This window comes from Phyllobates terribilis, unplaced genomic scaffold (assembly GCF_046119375.1).
Source record: "Phyllobates terribilis strain yellow unplaced genomic scaffold, ASM4611937v1 Scaffold_8__6_contigs__length_399053987, whole genome shotgun sequence".
NCBI classification, from domain to species: domain Eukaryota; kingdom Metazoa; phylum Chordata; class Amphibia; order Anura; family Dendrobatidae; genus Phyllobates; species Phyllobates terribilis.
Genome location: NW_027362768.1, coordinates 394,244,293 through 394,266,221, shown reverse-complemented (window position 1 = coordinate 394,266,221; position 21,929 = coordinate 394,244,293). Strand labels below are relative to the sequence as shown.

Here is a 21,929-nt window from a genome sequence, read left to right as displayed (position 1 = left end):
TCCATGTGTATACGGCCCCTATATACAGCTCCATGTGTATACAGCCCCTATATACGGCTCCATGTGTATACGGCTCCATGTGTATACGGCCCCTATATACGGCTCCATGTGTATACGGCTCCATGTGTATACGGCTCCTATATACAGCTCCATGTGTGTACAGCTCCTATATACGGCTCCATGTGTATACGGCCCCTATATACAGCTCCATGTGTATACGGCCCCTATATACAGCTCCATGTGTATACAGCTCCTATATACAGCTCCATGTGTATACGGCCCCTATATACAGCTCCATGTGTATACAGCTCCTATATACAGCTACATGTGTGTACAGCCCCTATATACAGCTCCATGTGTATACAGCCCCTATATACGGCTCCATGTGTATACGGCTCCTATATACAGCTCCATGTGTGTACAGCTCCTATATACAGCTCCATGTGTATGCGGCCCCTATATACAGCTCCATGTGTATGCGGCCCCTATATACAGTTCCATGTGTATACAGCTCCATGTGTATACGGCCCCTCTATACCGCTCCATGTGTATACGGCCCCTGTATACAGCTCCATGTGTATACGGCTCCTATATACAGCTCCATGTGTATACGGCTCCTATATACAGCTCCATGTGTATGCGGCCCCTATATACAGCTCCATGTGTATACTGCCCCTATATACAGCTCCATGTGTATACGGCTCCTATATACAGCTCCATGTGTGTACAGCTCCATGTGTATACAGCTCCATGTGTATACGGCCCCTATATACAGCTCCATGTGTATACGGCCCCTATATACAGTTCCATGTGTATACGGCCCCTCTATACCGCTCCATGTGTATACGGCCCCTCTATACTGCTCCATGTGTATACGGCCCCTGTATACAGCTCCATGTGTATACGGCTCCTATATACAGCTCCATGTGTATACGGCTCCTATATACAGCTCCATGTGTATACGGCTCCTATATACAGCTCCATGTGTATACGGCTCCATGTGTATACAGCTCCATGTGTATACGGCCCCTCTATACCGCTCCATGTGTATACGGCCCCTGTATACAGCTCCATGTGTATACGGCTCCTATATACAGCTCCATGTGTATGCGGCCCCTATATACAGCTCCATGTGTATGCGGCTCCTCTATACAGCTCCATGTGTATACAGCTCCTATATACAGCTCCATGTGTATACTGCCCCTATATACAGCTCCATGTGTATACGGCTGCTATATACAGCTCCATGTGTATACGGCCCCTATATACAGCTCCATGTGTATACAGCTCCATGTGTATACGGCCCCTATATACAGCTCCATGTGTATACAGCTCCATGTGTATACGGCCCCTATATACAGCTCCATGTGTATACAGCTCCATGTGTATACAGCTCCTATATACAGCTCCATGTGTATACAGCCCCTCTATACAGCTCCATGTGTATACAGCTCCTATATACAGCTCCATGTGTATACAGTATTTGTGCTTTATTGCTTGTGTGTTTTGTATACAGTATATATACATTGCCCTCGTTGTTTTGCCCCCTCGTCTGCACCGTTCCTGATTTGTTGCCTCCTGGGTGGCGGGTGCAGCCGCCGCCGGCCTCCCTTGCTGCGGGTGCAGGGTCGTGGGGTGTATGATTTGGGCCCTGTGGTTACTGGAGCCCGGTTCTGTCCGGAGCTGCAGGTATATAACGGGCCTATATTAATACTGTGACTTTTGCATGGCCGCTGAGTCCTCTCTTGGCCGCCATAGCCCGGTTGCAGTTACACTTTGTATAATGTGGTCCTGCTGAAATCCCAGGAGTGACTCTACTGCCCCACGGTGGTGATTAGCAGACTCTCCTCTACTGTTTGTGTGCAGCATCCATCATGGCTGAGCCGGTGCCGGAGACCATCAGTTTCCCCGCAGAGGAAGAGCGGATCCTGGAGCTCTGGACGGACTTAGACTGTTTCCAGGAATGTCTCAAGCAATCAAAGAGTAAGCCGAGGTAAGAAAGCCAGAAAGATCAGAAGAGACGGAGCTGGTGGTGTGAACAGCGGGGTAAGGAACTGTGTTCTCATTAGATCGCCCCCCCGAGCCGTCTATATGGCCGCAGGTGATGGGAAGCTGAATAACCTGACACCTTGATGTCTGCAATCCCACGTCCTACTCCAGAGACATCCATGGTTTTCTTAAATGTAAATGAGCTGCTAGGAGCTCTGGGCGGGGCATAGATCTCCCTGAGACTCCGCCTCTGGATTGTATTGTGAATGGGGCAGGGGTTACCAGCAGGGCGGTGGAGTCGGTAAGCCAAACCTCCGACTCCACGACCCCCTCATACACGGCTTCACAGATTCATCTCAGTAAAGTCCAGACCCTGAGATCAGGAATAGGACGGACATTTATAGGACATTTCATAACTTTCCCAAATTATTATGGACAAATATTCCCCACAAACTGCATTGAACGACTGCGCCCAATTTATTATAGATTTTATGAGTCAGAGTTGGTCCATTTTATACCGACTCCACAGCCCTGGTTACCAGTGTGATGGCCGCTGTGTGTGATTATCTCACAGGAGCCCGAACAGTACAGCCTCTCCTTCCCCATCACCCTGCACACTGTGATATGTGAGGGTCCTCGTCTCCTTCCCCATCACCCTGCACACTGTGATATGTGAGGGTCCTCGTCTCCTTCCCCATCACCCTGCACACTGTGATATGTGAGGGTCCTCGTCTCCTTCCCCATCACCCTGCACACTGTGATATGTGAGGGTCCTCTGTCTCCTTCCCCATCACCCTGCACACTGTGATATGTGAGGGTCCTCTGTCTCCTTCCCCATCACCCTGCACACTGTGATATGTGAGGGTCCTCTGTCTCCTTCCCCATCACCCTGCACACTGTGATATGTGAGGGTCCTCTGTCTCCTTCCCCATCACCCTGCACACTGTGATATGTGAGGGTCCTCTGTCTCCTTCCCCATCACCCTGCACACTGTGATATGTGAGGGTCCTCTGTCTCCTTCCCCATCACCCTGCTCACTGTGATATGTGAGGGTCCTCTGTCTCCTTCCCCATCACCCTGCACACTGTGATATGTGAGGGTCCTCTGTCTCCTTCCCCATCACCCTGCATACTGTGAGACATGAGGGTCCTTTGTCTCCTTACCCATCACCCTGCACACTGTGAGACATGAGGGTCCTTTGTCTCCTTACCCATCACCCCGCACACTGTGAGACGTGAGGGTCCCCTCTCTCTTTTCTCCTTCCCCATCACCCTGCACACTGATATGTGAGGGTCCTCTGTCTCCTTCCCCATCACCCTGCACACTGTGAGACGTGGGGGTCCTCTGTCTCCTTCCCCCATCACCCTGCACACTGTGATATGTGAGGGTCCTCTGTCTACTTCCCCCATCACCCTGCACACTGTGATATGTGAGGGTCCTCTGTCTACTTCCCCCATCACCCTGCACACTGTGATATGTGAGGGTCCTCTGTCTCCTTCCCCATCACCCTGCACACTGTGATATGTGAGGGTCCTCTGTCTCCTTCCCCCATCACCCTGCACACTGTGATATGTGAGGGTCCTCTGTCTCCTTCCCCATCACCCTGCACACTGTGATATGTGAGGGTCCTCTGTCTCCTTCCCCATCACCCTCTACACTGTGAGACCTGAGGGTCTTCTCTCCTCTGTCTCCTTCCCCATCACCCTGCACACTGTGATATGTGAGGGTCCTCTGTCTCCTTCCCCCATCACCCTGCACACTGTGATATGTGAGGGTCCTCTGTCTCCTTCCCCATCACCCTGCACACTGTGATATGTGAGGGTCCTCTGTCTCCTTCCCCATCACCCTGTACACTGTGAGACCTGAGGGTCTTCTCTCCTCTGTCTCCTTCCCCATCACCCTGCACACTGTGATATGTGAGGGTCCTCTGTCTCCTTCCCCATCACCCTGCACACTGTGATATGTGAGGGTCCTCTGTCTCCTTCCCCATCACCCTGCACACTGTGATATGTGAGGGTCCTCTGTCTCCTTCCCCATCACCCTGCACACTGTGATATGTGAGGGTCCTCTGTCTCCTTCCCCATCACCCTGCTCACTGTGAGGCCTGAGGGTCGTCTCTCCTCTGTCTCCTTCCCCATCACCCTGCACACTGTGATATGTGAGGGTCCTCTGTCTCCTTCCCCCATCACCCTGCACACTGTGATATGTGAGGGTCCTCTGTCTCCTTCCCCATCACCCTGCACACTGTGATATGTGAGGGTCCTCTGTCTCCTTCCCCATCACCCTGCACACTGTGATATGTGAGGGTCCTTTGTCTCCTTCCCCCATCACCCTGCACACTGTGATATGTGAGGGTCCTCGTCTCCTTCCCCATCACCCTGTACACTGTGAGACCTGAGGGTCTTCTCTCCTCTGTCTCCTTCCCCATCACCCTGCACACTGTGATATGTGAGGGTCCTCTGTCTCCTTCCCCATCACCCTGCTCACTGTGAGGCCTGAGGGTCGTCTCTCCTCTGTCTCCTTCCCCATCACCCTGCACACTGTGATATGTGAGGGTCCTCGTCTCCTTCCCCATCACCCTGTACACTGTGAGACCCGAGGGTCTTCTCTCCTCTGTCTCCTTCCCCATCACCCTGCACACTGTGATATGTGAGGGTCCTCTGTCTCCTTCCCCATCACCCTGCACACTGTGATATGTGAGGGTCCTCTGTCTCCTTCCCCATCGCCCTGCACACTGTGATATGTGAGGGTCCTTTGTCTCCTTCCCCATCACCCTGCACACTGTGATATGTGAGGGTCCTTTGTCTCCTTCCCCATCACCCTGCACACTGTGATATGTGAGGGTCCTCTGTCTCCTTCCCCATCACCCTGCACACTGTGTTATGTGAGGGTCCTCTGTCTCCTTCCCCATCACCCTGCACACTGTGATATGTGAGGGTCCTCGTCTCCTTCCCCATCACCCTGCACACTGTGATATGTGAGGGTCCTCTGTCTCCTTCCCCATCACCCTGCACACTGTGATATGTGAGGGTCCTCGTCTCCTTCCCCATCACCCTGCACACTGTGATATGTGAGGGTCCTCTGTCTCCTTCCCCATCACCCTGCACACTGTGATATGTGAGGGTCCTCTGTCTCCTTCCCCCATCGCCCTGCACACTGTGAGGCTTGAGGGTCCTCGTCTCCTTCACCATCACCCTGCACACTGTGATATGTGAGGGTCCTCTGTCTCCTTCCCCCATCGCCCTGCACACTGTGAGGCCTGAGGGTCCTCGTCTCCTTCCCCATCACCCTGCACACTGTGATATGTGAGGGTCCTCTGTCTCCTTCCCCCATCGCCCTGCACACTGTGAGGCCTGAGGGTCCTCGTCTCCTTCCCCATCACCCTGCACACTGTGATATGTGAGGGTCCTCTGTCTCCTTCCCCCATCGCCCTGCACACTGTTAGGCCTGAGGGTCCTCGTCTCCTTCCCCATCACCCTGCACACTGTGATATGTGAGGGTCCTCTGTCTCCTTCCCCCATCGCCCTGCACACTGTGATATGTGAGGGTCCTCTGTCTCCTTCCCCCATCACCCTGCACACTGTGATATGTGAGGGTCGTGTCTCCTTCCCCATCACCCTGCACACTGTGATATGTGAGGGTCCTCTGTCTCCTTCCCCATCACCCTGCACACTGTGATATGTGAGGGTCCTCTGTCTCCTTCCCCATCAACCTGCACACTGTGATATGTGAGGGTCCTCTGTCTCCTTCCCCCATCGCCCTGCACACTGTGAGGCCTGAGGGTCCTCGTCTCCTTCCCCATCACCCTGCACACTGTGATATGTGAGGGTCCTCTGTCTCCTTCCCCCATCGCCCTGCACACTGTTAGGCCTGAGGGTCCTCGTCTCCTTCCCCATCACCCTGCACACTGTGATATGTGAGGGTCCTCTGTCTCCTTCCCCCATCGCCCTGCACACTGTGATATGTGAGGGTCCTCTGTCTCCTTCCCCCATCACCCTGCACACTGTGATATGTGAGGGTCGTGTCTCCTTCCCCATCACCCTGCACACTGTGATATGTGAGGGTCCTCTGTCTCCTTCCCCATCACCCTGCACACTGTGAGACCTGAGGGTCCTCTGTCTCCTTCCCCATCACCCTGCACACTGTGAGACCTGAGGGTCCTCGTCTCCTTCCCCATCACCCTGCACACTGTGATATGTGAGGGCCCTTTGTCTCCTTCCCCCATCACCCTGCACACTGTGATATGTGAGGGTCCTCTTTCTCCTTCCCCATCACCCTGCACACTGTGAGACCTGAGGGTCCTCTGTCTCCTTCCCCATCACCCTGCACACTGTGATGTGTGAGGGTCCTCGTCTCCTTCCCCATCACCCTGCACACTGTGATATGTGAGGGTCCTCTGTCTCCTTCCCCCATCGCCCTGCACACTGTAAGGCCTGAGGGTCCTCGTCTCCTTCCCCATCACCCTGCACACTGTGATATGTGAGGGTCCTCTGTCTCCTTCCCCATCACCCTGCACACTGTGATATGTGGGGGTCCTCTGTCTCCTTCCTCATCACCCTGCACACTGTGATATGTGAGGGTCCTCTGTCTCCTTTCCCATCACCCTGCACACTGTGATATGTGAGGGTCCTCTGTCTCCTTCCCCATCACCCTGCACACTGTGATATGTGAGGGTCCTCTGTCTCCTTCCCCATCACCCTGCACACTGTGATATGTGAGGGTCCTCTGTCTCCTTCCCCATCACCCTACACACTGTGATATGTGAGGGTCCTCTCTCTTTTCTCCTTCCCCATCACCCTGCACACTGTGAGGCGTGAGGGTCCTCGTCTCCTTCCCCATCACCCTGCACACTGTCATATGTGAGGGTCCTCTGTCTCCTTCCCCATCACCCTGCACACTGTGAGACGTGGGGGTCCTCTGTCTCCTTCCCCCATCACCCTGCACACTGTGATATGTGAGGGTCCTCTGTCTCCTTCCCCATCACCCTGTACACTGTGAGACCTGAGGGTCTTCTCTCCTCTGTCTCCTTCCCCATCACCCTGCACACTGTGATATGTGAGGGTCCTCGTCTCCTTCCCCATCACCCTGTACACTGTGATACCTGAGGGTCTTCTCTCCTCTGTCTCCTTCCCCATCACCCTGCTCACTGTGAGGCCTGAGGGTCGTCTCTCCTCTGTCTCCTTCCCCATCACCCTGCACACTGTGATATGTGAGGGTCCTCGTCTCCTTCCCCATCACCCTGTACACTGTGAGACCTGAGGGTGTTCTCTCCTCTGTCTCCTTCCCCATCACCCTGCACACTGTGATATGTGAGGGTCCTCTGTCTCCTTCCCCATCACCCTGCACACTGTAATATGTGAGGGTCCTCTGTCTCCTTCCCCATCACCCTGCTCACTGTGATATGTGAGGGTCCTTTGTCTCCTTCCCCATCACCCTGCACACTGTGATATGTGAGGGTCCTCTGTCTCCTTCCCCATCACCCTGCTCACTGTGATATGTGAGGGTCCTCTGTCTCCTTCCCCATCACCCTGCACACTGTGATATGTGAGGGTCCTCTGTCTCCTTCCCCATCACCCTGCTCACTGTGATATGTGAGGGTCCTCTGTCTCCTTCCCCATCACCCTGCACACTGTGATATGTGAGGGTCCTCTGTCTCCTTCCCCATCACCCTGCACACTGTGATATGTGAGGGTCCTCTGTCTCCTTCCCCATCACCCTGCACACTGTGATATGTGAGGGTCCTCGTCTCCTTCCCCATCACCCTGCACACTGTGATATGTGAGGGTCCTCTGTCTCCTTCCCCCATCGCCCTGCACACTGTGAGGCTTGAGGGTCCTCGTCTCCTTCCCCATCACCCTGCACACTGTGATATGTGAGGGTCCTTTGTCTCCTTCCCCCATCGCCCTGCACACTGTGAGGCCTGAGGGTCCTCGTCTCCTTCCCCATCACCCTGCACACTGTGATATGTGGGGGTCCTCTGTCTCCTTCCCCATCACCCTGCACACTGTGATATGTGAGGGTCCTCTGTCTCCTTCCCCCATCGCCCTGCACACTGTTAGGCCTGAGGGTCCTCGTCTCCTTCCCCATCACCCTGCACACTGTGATATGTGAGGGTCCTCTGTCTCCTTCCCCCATCGCCCTGCACACTGTGATATGTGAGGGTCCTCTGTCTCCTTCCCCCATCACCCTGCACACTGTGATATGTGAGGGTCGTGTCTCCTTCCCCATCACTCTGCACACTGTGATATGTGAGGGTCCTCTGTCTCCTTCCCCATCACCCTGCACACTGTGATATGTGAGGGTCCTCTGTCTCCTTCCCCATCACCCTGCACACTGTGATATGTGAGGGTCCTCTGTCTCCTTCCCCCATCGCCCTGCACACTGTGAGGCCTGAGGGTCCTCGTCTCCTTGCCTATCACCCTGCACACTGTGATATGTGAGGGTCCTCTGTCTCCTTCCCCATCACCCTGCACACTGTGATATGTGAGGGTCCTCTGTCTCCTTCCCCCATCGCCCTGCACACTGTTAGGCCTGAGGGTCCTCGTCTCCTTCCCCATCACCCTGCACACTGTGATATGTGAGGATCCTCTGTCTCCTTCCCCATCACCCTGCACACTGTGATATGTGAGGGTCGTGTCTCCTTCCCCATCACCCTGCACACTGTGATATGTGAGGGTCCTCTGTCTCCTTCCCCATCACCCTGCACACTGTGATATGTGAGGGTCCTCTGTCTCCTTCCCCCATCGCCCTGCACACTGTGATATGTGAGGGTCCTCTGTCTCCTTCCCCCATCACCCTGCACACTGTGATATGTGAGGGTCGTGTCTCCTTCCCCATCACCCTGCACACTGTGATATGTCAGGGTCCTCTGTCTCCTTCCCCATCACCCTGCACACTGTGATATGTGAGGGTCCTCTGTCTCCTTCCCCCATCGCCCTGCACACTGTGATATGTGAGGGTCCTCTGTCTCCTTCCCCATCACCCTGCACACTGTGATATGTGAGGGTCCTTTGTCTCCTTCCCCATCACCCTGCACACTGTGATATGTGAGGGTCCTCTGTCTCCTTCCCCATCACCCTGCACACTGTGATATGTGAGGGTCCTCTGTCTCCTTCCCCATCACCCTGCACACTGTGATATGTGAGGGTCCTCTATCTCCTTCCCCCATCACCCTGCACACTGTGATATGTGAGGGTCCTTTGTCTCCTTCCCCATCACCCTGCTCACTGTGATATGTGAGGGTCCTCTGTCTCCTTCCCCATCACCCTGCACACTGTGAGACCTGAGGGTCCTCTGTCTCCTTCCCCCATCACCCTGCACACTGTGATATGTGAGGGTCCTCTGTCTCCTTCCCCATCACCCTGCACACTGTGATATGTGAGGGTCTTCTGTCTCCTTCCCCCATCACCCTGCACACTGTGATATGTGAGGGTCCTCTGTCTCCTTCCCCATCACCCTGCACACTGTGATATGTGAGGGTCCTCTGTCTCCTTCCCCATCACCCTGCACACTGTGATATGTGAGGGTCCTCTGTCTCCTTCCCCCATCGCCCTGCACACTGTGAGGCTTGAGGGTCCTCGTCTCCTTCCCCATCACCCTGCACACTGTGATATGTGAGGGTCCTCTGTCTCCTTCCCCCATCGCCCTGCACACTGTGAGGCTTGAGGGTCCTCGTCTCCTTCCCCATCACCCTGCACACTGTGATATGTGAGGGTCCTCTGTCTCCTTCCCCCATCACCCTGCACACTGTGATATGTGAGGGTCCTCTGTCTCCTTCCCCCATCACCCTGCACACTGTGAGGCCTGAGGGTCCTCGTCTCCTTCCCCATCACCCTGCACACTGTGATATGTGAGGGTCCTCTGTCTCCTTCCCCATCACCCTGCACACTGTGATATGTGAGGGTCCTCTGTCTCCTTCCCCCATCACCCTGCACACTGTGATATGTGAGGGTCCTCTGTCTCCTTCCCCATCACCCTGCACACTGTTATATGTGGGGGTCCTCTGTCTCCTTCCCCATCACCCTGCACACTGTGATATGTGAGGGTCCTCTGTCTCCTTCCCCCATCGCCCTGCACACTGTGAGGCTTGAGGGTCCTCGTCTCCTTCACCATCACCCTGCACACTGTGATATGTGAGGGTCCTCTGTCTCCTTCCCCATCACCCTGTACACTGTGATATGTGAGGGTCCTCTGTCTCCTTCCCCATCACCCTGTACACTGTGATATGTGCGGGTCCTCTGTCTCCTTCCCCATCACCCTGCTCACTATGAGACCTGTGGGTCTTCTCTCCTCTGTCTCCTTCCCCATCACCCTGCACACTGTGATATGTGAGGGTCCTCTGTCTCCTTCCCCATCACCCTGCACACTGTGATATGTGAGGGTCCTCTGTCTCCTTCCCCATCACCCTGCTCACTGTGATATGTGAGGGTCCTCTGTCTCCTTCCCCATCACCCTGCAAACTGTAATATGTGAGGGTCCTCTGTCTCCTTCCCCCATCCCCCTGTACACTGTGATATGTGCGGGTCCTCTGTCTCCTTCCCCATCACCCTGCACACTGTGATATGTGAGGGTCCTCTGTCTCCTTCCCCATCACCCTGCACACTGTGATATGTGAGGGTCCTCGTCTCCTTCCCCATCACCCTGTACACTGTGAGACCTGAGGGTCTTCTCTCCTCTGTCTCCTTCCCCATCACCCTGCTCACTGTGAGGCCTGAGGGTCGTCTCTCCTCTGTCTCCTTCCCCATCACCCTGCACACTGTGATATGTGAGGGTCCTCTGTCTCCTTCCCCATCACCCTGCAAACTGTAATATGTGAGGGTCCTCTGTCTCCTTCCCCCATCGCCCTGTACACTGTGATATGTGCGGGTCCTCTGTCTCCTTCCCCATCACCCTGCACACTGTGATATGTGAGGGTCCTCTGTCTCCTTCCCCATCACCCTGCTCACTGTGATATGTGAGGGTCTTCTGTCTCCTTCCCCATCACCCTGCTCACTGTGATATGTGAGGGTCCTCTGTCTCCTTCCCCATCACCCTGCACACTGTGAGACCTGAGGGTCCTCTGTCTCCTTCCCCATCACCCTGCTCACTGTGATATGTGAGGGTCCTCTGTCTCCTTCCCCATCACCCTGCTCACTGTGATATGTGAGGGTCTTCTGTCTCCTTCCCCATCACCCTGCACACTGTGATATGTGAGGGTCCTCTGTCTCCTTCCCCATCACCCTGCACACTGTGAGACCTGAGGGTCCTCTGTCTCCTTCCCCCATCACCCTGCAGACTGTGATATGTGAGGGTCCTCTGTCTCCTTCCCCATCACCCTGCACACTGTGATATGTAAGGGTCCTCGTCTCCTTCCCCATCACCCTGTGATATGTGAGGGTCCTCTGTCTCCTTCCCCATCACCCTGCACACTGTGATATGTGAGGGTCCTCTGTCTCCTTCCCCATCACCCTGCACACTGTGATATGTGAGGGTCCTCTGTCTCCTTCCCCATCACCCTGCACACTGTGATATGTGAGGGTCCTCTGTCTCCTTCCCCATCACCCTGCACACTGTGATATGTGAGGGTCCTCTGTCTCCTTCCCCATCACCCTGCACACTGTGATATGTGAGGGTCGTGTCTCCTTCCCCATCACCCTGCACACTGTGATATGTGAGGGTCCTCTGTCTCCTTCCCCATCACCCTGCACACTGTGAGGCCTGAGGGTCCTCGTCTCCTTCCCCATCACCCTGCACACTGTGATATGTGAGGGTCCTCTGTCTCCTTCCCCATCACCCTGCACACTGTGATATGTGAGGGTCCTCTGTCTCCTTCCCCATCACCCTGCACACTGTGATATGTGAGGGTCGTGTCTCCTTCCCCATCACCCTGCACACTGTGAGACCTGAGGGTCCTCTGTCTCCTTCCCCATCACCCTGCACACTGAGATATGAGGGTCCTCTGTCTCCTTCCCCATCACCCTGCACACTGTGATATGTGAGGGTCCTCGTCTCCTTCCCCATCACCCTGCACACTGTGATATGTGAGGGTCCTTTGTCTTCTTCCCCATCACCCTGTACACTGTGATATGTGAGGGTCTTCTGTCTCCTTCCCCATCACCCTGTACACTGTGATATGTGAGGGTCTTCTGTCTCCTTCCCCCATCACCCTGCACACTGTGATATGTGAGGGTCCTCTGTCTCCTTCCCCATCACCCTGCACACTGTGATATGTGAGGGTCGTGTCTCCTTCCCCATCACCCTGCACACTGTGATATGTGAGGGTCCTCGTCTCCTTCCCCATCACCCTGCACACTGTGATATGTGGGGGTCCTCTGTCTCCTTCCCCATCAGCCTGCACACTGTGATATGTGAGGGTCCTCGGTCTCCTTCCCCATCACCCTGCACACTGTGATATGTGAGGGTCCTCTGTCTCCTTCCCCATCACCCTGCACACTGTGATATGTGAGGGTCCTCTGTCTCCTTCCCCATCACCCTGCACACTGTGATATGTGAGGGTCCTCTGTCTCCTTCCCCATCACCCTGCACACTGTGAGACGTGAGGGTCGTGTCTCCTTCCCCATCACCCTGCACACTGTGATATGTGAGGGTCCTCTGTCTCCTTCCCCATCATCCTGCACACTGTGAGACCTGAGGGTCCTTTGTCTCCTTCCCCATCACCCTGCACACTGTGAGACCTGAGGGTCCTCTGTCTCCTTCCCCATCACCCTGCACACTGTGATATGTGAGGGTCCTTTGTCTCCTTCCCCATCATCCTGCACACTGTGAGACCTGAGGGTCCTTTGTCTCCTTCCCCATCACCCTGCACACTGTGATATGTGAGGGTCCTCTGTCTCCTTCCCCATCACCCTGCACACTGTGAGGCCTGAGGGTCCTCGTCTCCTTCCCCATCACCCTGCACACTGTGATATGTGAGGGTCCTCTGTCTCCTTCCCCATCACCCTGCACACTGTGATATGTGAGGGTCCTCTGTCTCCTTCCCCATCACCCTGCACACTGTGATATGTGAGGGTCGTGTCTCCTTCCCCATCACCCTGCACACTGTGAGACCTGAGGGTCCTCTGTCTCCTTCCCCATCACCCTGCACACTGAGATATGAGGGTCCTCTGTCTCCTTTCCCATCACCCTGCACACTGTGATATGTGAAGGTCCTCTGTCTCCTTCCCCCATCGCCCTGCACACTGTGATATGTGAGGGTCCTCTGTCTCCTTCCCCCATCGCCCTGCACACTGTGAGGCCTGAGGGTCTTCGTCTCCTTGCCCATCACCCTGCACACTGTGATATGTGAGGGTCCTTTGTCTCCTTCCCCATCACCCTGCACACTGTGATATGTGAGGGTCCTCTGTCTCCTTCCCCATCACCCTGCACACTGTGAGACCTGAGGGTCCTCTGTCTCCTTCCCCATCACCCTGCACACTGTGAGACCTGAGGTTCCTCTCTCTCCTTCTCCCATCACCCTGCACACTGTGATATGTGAGGGTCCTCTGTCTCCTTCCCCATCACCCTGCACACTGTGAGACCTGAGGGTCCTCTGTCTCCTTCCCAATCACCCTGCACACTGTGATATGTGAGGGTCCTCTGTCTCCTTCCCCATCACCCTGCACACTGTGATATGTGAGGGTCCTCGTCTCCTTCCCCATCACCCTGCACACTGTGATATGTGAGGGTCCTCTGTCTCCTTCCCCATCACCCTGCACACTGTGATATGTGAGGGTCCTCGTCTCCTTCCCCATCACCCTGCACACTGTGATATGTGAGGGTCCTTTGTCTTCTTCCCCATCACCCTGTACACTGTGATATGTGAGGGTCTTCTGTCTCCTTCCCCATCACCCTGCACACTGTGATATGTGAGGGTCGTGTCTCCTTCCTCATCACCCTGCACACTGTGATATGTGAGGGTCCTCGTCTCCTTCCCCATCACCCTGCACACTGTGATATGTGGGGGTCCTCTGTCTCCTTCCCCATCAGCCTGCACACTGTGATATGTGAGGGTCCTCGGTCTCCTTCCCCATCACCCTGCACACTGTGATATGTGAGGGTCCTCTGTCTCCTTCCCCATCACCCTGCACACTGTGATATGTGAGGGTCCTCTGTCTCCTTCCCCATCACCCTGCACACTGTGATATGTGAGGGCCCTTTGTCTCCTTCCCCCATCACCCTGCACACTGTGATATGTGAGGGTCCTCTGTCTCCTTCCCCATCACCCTGCACACTGTGAGACGTGAGGGTCGTGTCTCCTTCCCCATCACCCTGCACACTGTGATATGTGAGGGTCCTCTGTCTCCTTCCCCATCATCCTGCACACTGTGAGACCTGAGGGTCCTTTGTCTCCTTCCCCATCACCCTGGACACTGTGAGACATGAGGGTCCTTTGTCTCCTTCCCCATCACCCCGCACACTGTGAGACGTGAGGGTCCCCTCTCTCTTTTCTCCTTCCCCATCACCCTGCACACTGTGATATGTGAGGGTCTTCTGTCTCCTTCCCCATCACCCTGCACACTGTGATATGTGAGGGTCCTCTGTCTCCTTCCCCATCACCCTGCACACTGTGATATGTGGGGGTCCTCTGTCTCCTTCCCCATCACCCTGCACACTGTGATATGTGAGGGTCCTCGGTCTCCTTCCCCATCACCCTGCACCCTGTGATATGTGAGTGTCCTCTGTCTCCTTCCCCATCACCCTGCACACTGTGATATGTGAGGGTCCTCTGTCTCCTTCCCCATAACCCTGCACACTGTGATATGTGAGGGTCCTCTGTCTCCTTCCCCATTACCCTGCACACTGTGATATGTGAGGGCCCTTTGTCTCCTTCCCCCATCACCCTGCACACTGTGATATGTGAGGGTCCTCTGTCTCCTTCCCCATCACCCTGCACACTGTGATATGTGAGGGTCCTCTGTCTCCTTCCCCATCACCCTGCACACTGTGAGACCTGAGGGTCCTTTGTCTCCTTCCCCATCACCCTGCACACTGTGAGACATGAGGGTCCTTTGTCTCCTTCCCCATCACCCCGCACACTGTGATATGTGAGGGTCCCCTCTCTCTTTTCTCCTTCCCCATCACCCTGCACACTGTGATATGTGAGGGTCCTCTGTCTCCTTCCCCATCACCCTGCACACTGTGATATGTGAGGGTCCTCTGTCTCCTTCCCCATCACCCTGTACACTGTGATATGTGAGGGTCCTCTGTCTCCTTCCCCTTCACCCTGCACACTGTGATATGTGAGGGTCGTGTCTCCTTCCCCATCACCCTGCACACTGTGAGACCGGAGGGTCCTCTGTCTCCTTCCCCATCACCCTGCACACTGTGATATGTGAGGGTCCTCTGTCTCCTTCCCCATCACCCTGCACACTGTGATATGTGAGGGTCCTCGTCTCCTTCCCCATCACCCTGCACACTGTGATATGTGAGGGTCCTCTGTCTCCTTCCCCATCACCCTGCACACTGTGATATGTGAGGGTCCATTGTCTCCTTCCCCATCACCCTGCACACTGTGATATGTGAGGGTCCTCGTCTCCTTCCCCATCACCCTGCACACTGTGATATGTGAGGGTCCTTTGTCTTCTTCCCCATCACCCTGTACACTGTGATATGTGAGGGTCTTCTGTCTCCTTCCCCCATCACCCTGCACACTGTGATATGTGAGGGTCCTCTGTCTCCTTCCCCATCACCCTGCACACTGTGATATGTGAGGGTCGTGTCTCCTTCCCCATCACCCTGCACACTGTGATATGTGAGGGTCCTCGTCTCCTTCCCCATCACCCTGCATACTGTGATATGTGGGGGTCCTCTGTCTCCTTCCCCATCAGCCTGCACACTGTGATATGTGAGGGTCCTCGTCTCCTTCCCCATCACCCTGCACACTGTGATATGTGGGGGTCCTCTGTCTCCTTCCCCATCAGCCTGCACACTGTGATATGTGAGGGTCCTCGGTCTCCTTCCCCATCACCCTGCACACTGTGATATGTGAGGGTCCTCGGTCTCCTTCCCCATCACCCTGCACACTGATATGTGAGGGTCCTCTGTCTCCTTCCCCATCACCCTGCACACTGTGATATGTGAGGGCCCTTTGTCTCCTTCCCCCATCACCCTGCACACTGTGATATGTGAGGGTCCTCTGTCTCCTTCCCCATCACCCTGCACACTGTGAGACGTGAGGGTCGTGTCTCCTTCCCCATCACCCTGCACACTGTGATATGTGAGGGTCCTCTGTCTCCTTCCCCATCATCCTGCACACTGTGAGACCTGAGGGTCCTTTGTCTCCTTCCCCATCACCCTGGACACTGTGAGACATGAGGGTCCTTTGTCTCCTTCCCCATCACCCCGCACACTGTGAGACGTGAGGGTCCCCTCTCTCTTTTCTCCTTCCCCATCACCCTGCACACTGTGATATGTGAGGGTCTTCTGTCTCCTTCCCCATCACCCTGCACACTGTGATATGTGAGGGTCCTCTGTCTCCTTCCCCATCACCCTGCACACTGTGATATGTGAGGGCCCTTTGTCTCCTTCCTCATCACCCTGCACACTGTGATATGTGAGGGTCCTCTGTCTCCTTCCCCATCACCCTGCACACTGTGATATGTGAGGGCCCTTTGTCTCCTTCCCCATCACCCTGCACACTGTGATATGTGAGGGCCCTTTGTCTCCTTCCCCATCACCCTGCACACTGTGATATGTGAGGGCCCTTTGTCTCCTTCCCCATCACCCTGCACACTGTGATATGTGAGGGTCCTCTGTCTCCTTCCCCATCACCCTGCACACTGTGATATGTGAGGGTCCTCTCTCTTTTCTCCTTCCCCATCACCCTGCACACTGTGAGACGTGAGGGCCCTTTGTCTCCTTCCCCATCACCTTGCACACTGTGATATGTGAGGGTCCTCTCTCTCCTTCCCCATCACCCTGCACACTGTGAAATGTGAGGGTCCTCTATCTCCTTCCCCATCACCCTGCACACTGTGATATGTGAGGGTCCTCTGTCTCCTTCCCCCCATCACCCTGCACACTGTGATATGTGAGGGTCCTCTCTCTTTTCTCCTTCTCCATCACCCTGCACACTGTGATATGTGAGGGTCGTGTCTCCTTCCCCATCACCCTGCACACTGTGATATGTGAGGGTCCTCTGTCTCCTTCCCCATTACCCTGCACACTGTGATATGTGAGGGTCCTCGTCTCCTTCCCCATCACCCTGCACACTGTGATATGTGAGGGTCCTCTGTCTCCTTCCCCATCACCCTGCACACTGTGATATGTGAGGGTCCTCTGTCTCCTTCCCCATCACCCTGCACACTGTGATATGTGAGGGTCGTGTCTCCTTCCCCATCACCCTGCACACTGTGAGACCTGAGGGTCCTCTGTCTCCTTCCCCATCACCCTGCACACTGTGATATATGAGGGTCCTCTGTCTCCTTCCCCATCACCCTGCACACTGTGATATGTGAAGGTCCTCTGTCTCCTTCCCCCATCGCCCTGCACACTGTGAGGCCTGAGGGTCCTCGTCTCCTTGCCCATCACCCTGCACACTGTGATATGTGAGGGTCCTCTGTCTCCTTCCCCATCACCCTGCACACTGTGATATGTGAGGGTCCTCTGTCTCCTTCCCCCATCGCCCTGCACACTGTGAGGCCTGAGGGTCTTCGTCTCCTTGCCCATCACCCTGCACACTGTGATATGTGAGGGTCCTTTGTCTCCTTCCCCATCACCCTGCACACTGTGATATGTGAGGGTCCTCTGTCTCCTTCCCCATCACCCTGCACACTGTGAGACCTGAGGTTCCTCTCTCTCCTTCTCCCATCACCCTGCACACTGTGATATGTGAGGGTCCTCGTCTCCTTCCCCATCACCCTGCACACTGTGATATGTGAGGGTCCTCGTCTCCTTCTCCCATCACCCTGCACACTGTGATATGTGAGGGTCCTCTGTCTCCTTCCCCATCACCCTGCACACTGTGATATGTGAGGGTCCTCGTCTCCTTCCCCATCACCCTGCACACTGTGATATGTGAGGGTCCTCTGTCTCCTTCCCCCATCGCCCTGCACACTGTGAGGCCTGAGGGTCCTCTGTCTCCTTCCCCATCACCCTGCCCACTGTGATATGTGAGGGTCCTCGGTCTCCTTCCCCATCACCCTGCACACTGTGATATGTGGGGGTCCTCTGTCTCCTTCCCCATCACCCTGCACACTGTGATATGTGAGGGTCCTCTGTCTCCTTCCCCTTCACCCTGCACACTGTGATATGTGAGGGTCGTGTCTCCTTCCCCATCACCCTGCACACTGTGATATGTGAGGGTCCTCTGTCTCCTTCCCCATCACCCTGCACACTGTGATATGTGAGGGTCCTCGTCTCCTTCCCCATCACCCTGCACACTGTGATATGTGAGGGTCCTCTGTCTCCTTCCCCATCACCCTGCACACTGTGATATGTGAGGGTCCTCTGTCTCCTTCCCCATCACCCTGCACACTGTGATATGTGAGGGTCCTCGTCTCCTTCCCCATCACCCTGCACACTGTGATATGTGAGGGTCCTTTGTCTCCTTCCCCATCACCCTGTACACTGTGATATGTGAGGGTCTCCTGTCTCCTTCCCCCATCACCCTGCACACTGGGATATGTGAGGGTCCTCTGTCTCCTTCCCCATCACCCTGCACACTGTGATATGTGAGGGTCGTGTCTCCTTCCCCATCACCCTGCACACTGTGATATGTGAGGGTCCTCGTCTCCTTCCCCATCACCCTGCACACTGTGATATGTGGGGGTCCTCTGTCTCCTTCCCCATCAGCCTGCACACTGTGATATGTGAGGGTCCTCGGTCTCCTTCCCCATCACCCTGCACACTGTGATATGTGAGGGTCCTCTGTCTCCTTCCCCATCACCCTGCACACTGTGATATGTGAGGGTCCTCTGTCTCCTTCCCCATCACCCTGCACACTGTGATATGTGAGGGTCCTCTGTCTCCTCCCCCATCACCCTGCACACTGTGAGACGTGAGGGTCGTGTCTCCTTCCCCATCACCCTGCACACTGTGATATGTGAGGGTCCTCTGTCTCCTTCCCCATCATCCTGCACACTGTGAGACCTGAGGGTCCTTTGTCTCCTTCCCCATCACCCTGAACGCTGTGAGACATGAGGGTCCTTTGTCTCCTTCCCCATCACCCCGCACACTGTGAGACGTGAGGGTCCCCTCTCTCTTTTCTCCTTCCCCATCACCCTGCACACTGTGATATGTGAGGGTCCTCTGTCTCCTTCCCCATCACCCTGCACACTGTGATATGTGAGGGTCCTCTGTCTCCTTCCCCATCACCCTGCACACTGTGATATGTGGGGGTCCTCTGTCTCCTTCCCCATCACCCTGCACACTGTGATATGTGAGGGTCCTCGGTCTCCTTCCCCATCACCCTGCACACTGTGATATGTGAGGGTCCTTTGTCTCCTTCCCCATCACCCTGTACACTGTGATATGTGAGGGTCTCCTGTCTCCTTCCCCCATCACCCTGCACACTGGGATATGTGAGGGTCCTCTGTCTCCTTCCCCATCACCCTGCACACTGTGATATGTGAGGGTCGTGTCTCCTTCCCCATCACCCTGCACACTGTGATATGTGAGGGTCCTCGTCTCCTTCCCCATCACCCTGCACACTGTGATATGTGGGGGTCCTCTGTCTCCTTCCCCATCAGCCTGCACACTGTGATATGTGAGGGTCCTCGGTCTCCTTCCCCATCACCCTGCACACTGTGATATGTGAGGGTCCTCTGTCTCCTTCCCCATCACCCTGCACACTGTGATATGTGAGGGTCCTCTGTCTCCTTCCCCATCACCCTGCACACTGTGATATGTGAGGGTCCTCTGTCTCCTCCCCCATCACCCTGCACACTGTGAGACGTGAGGGTCGTGTCTCCTTCCCCATCACCCTGCACACTGTGATATGTGAGGGTCCTCTGTCTCCTTCCCCATCATCCTGCACACTGTGAGACCTGAGGGTCCTTTGTCTCCTTCCCCATCACCCTGAACGCTGTGAGACATGAGGGTCCTTTGTCTCCTTCCCCATCACCCCGCACACTGTGAGACGTGAGGGTCCCCTCTCTCTTTTCTCCTTCCCCATCACCCTGCACACTGTGATATGTGAGGGTCCTCTGTCTCCTTCCCCATCACCCTGCACACTGTGATATGTGAGGGTCCTCTGTCTCCTTCCCCATCACCCTGCACACTGTGATATGTGGGGGTCCTCTGTCTCCTTCCCCATCACCCTGCACACTGTGATATGTGAGGGTCCTCGGTCTCCTTCCCCATCACCCTGCACCCTGTGATATGTGAGTGTCCTCTGTCTCCTTCCCCATCACCCTGCACACTGTGATATGTGAGGGTCCTCTGTCTCCTTCCCCATCACCCTGCACACTGTGATATGTGAGGGTCCTCTGTCTCCTTCCCCATTACCCTGCACACTGTGATATGTGAGGGCCCTTTGTCTCCTTCCCCCATCACCCTGCACACTGTGATATGTGAGGGTCCTCTGTCTCCTTCCCCATCACCCTGCACACTGTGATATGTGAGGGTCCTCTGTCTCCTTCCCCATCACCCTGCACACTGTGAGACCTGAGGGTCCTTTGTCTCCTTCCCCATCACCCTGCACACTGTGAGACATGAGGGTCCTTTGTCTCCTTCCCCATCACCCCGCACACTGTGAGACGTGAGGGTCCCCTCTCTCTTTTCTCCTTCTCCATCACCCTGCACACTGTGATATGTGAGGGTCCTCTGTCTCCTTCCCCATCACCCTGCACACTGTGATATGTGAGGGTCCTCTGTCTCCTTCCCCATCACCCTGCACACTGTGATATGTGAGGGTCCTCTGTCTCCTTCCCCATCACCCTGCACACTGTGATATGTGAGGGTCCTTTGTCTCCTTCCCCATCACCCTGCACACTGTGATATGTGAGGGTCCTTTGTCTCCTTCCCCATCACCCTGCACACTGTGATATGTGAGGGTCCTCTGTCTCCTTCCCCCATCACCCTGCACACTGTGATATGTGAGGGTCCTCTGTCTCCTTCCCCCATCACCCTGCACACTGTGATATGTGAGGGTCCTCTGTCTCCTTCCCCATCACCCTGCACACTGTGATATGTGAGGTCCCTTTGTCTCCTTCCCCATCACCCTGCACACTGTGATATGTGAGGGTCCTCTGTCTCCTTCCCCATCACCCTGCACACTATGAGACGTGAGGGTCCTCTGTCTCCTTCCCCATCACCCTGCACACTGTGAGGCCTGAGGGTCCTCGTCTCCTTCCCCATCACCTTGCAAACTGTGATATGTGAGGGTCCTCTGTCTCCTTCCCCCATCACCCTGCACACTGTGATATGTGAGGGTCCTCTGTCTCCTTCCCCATCACCCTGCACACTGTGATATGGGAGGGTCCTCTGTCTCCTTCCCCATCACCCTGCACACTGTGATATGTGAGGGTCCTCTGTCTCCTACCCCCATCACCCTGCACACTGTGATATGGGAGGGTCCTCTGTCTCCTTCCCCATCACCCCGCACACTGTGATATGTGATGGTCCTCTGTCTCCTTCCCCATCACCCTGCACACTGTGATATGTGAGGGTCCTCTGTCTCCTTCCCCATCACCCTGCACACTGTGAGGCCTGAGGGTCCTCGTCTCCTTCCCCAACACCCTGCAGACTGTGATATGTGAGGGTCCTCTGTCTCCTTCCCCCATCACCCTGCACACTGTGATATGTGAGGGCCCTTTGTCTCCTTCCCCATCACCCTGCACACTGTGATATGTGAGGGTCCTCTCTCTCCTTCCCCATCACCCTGCACACTGTGATATGTGAGGGTCCTCTGTCTCCTTCCCCATCGCCCTGCACACTTTGAGACGTGAGGGTCCTCTCTCTCCTTTCCCATCACCCTGCACACTGTGAGACGTGAGGGTCCTCTCCCTCCTTCCCCATCACCC

At 55.4% G+C, this 21,929-nt stretch overlaps 1 protein-coding gene and 1 non-coding gene across 2 annotated transcripts in view; both read left to right on the top strand.

Annotated features, from left to right (window-relative positions):
- The window catches only part of IARS1 (isoleucyl-tRNA synthetase 1), a 233,697-nt gene that overhangs the window by 67,862 nt on the left and 143,906 nt on the right, over positions 1–21,929 (top strand). Inside the window, exon 2 of the mRNA XM_073645216.1 lies at positions 1,867–1,993. Within this exon, the coding sequence (XP_073501317.1) occupies positions 1,867–1,993 (127 nt within the window). The remainder of the gene's footprint in view (positions 1–1,866; positions 1,994–21,929) is intronic.
- Positions 1,649–1,777, top strand: LOC141160537 (small nucleolar RNA SNORA84). The gene has a single exon (XR_012250292.1). It is a non-coding gene; the product is annotated as a small nucleolar RNA SNORA84 (small nucleolar RNA).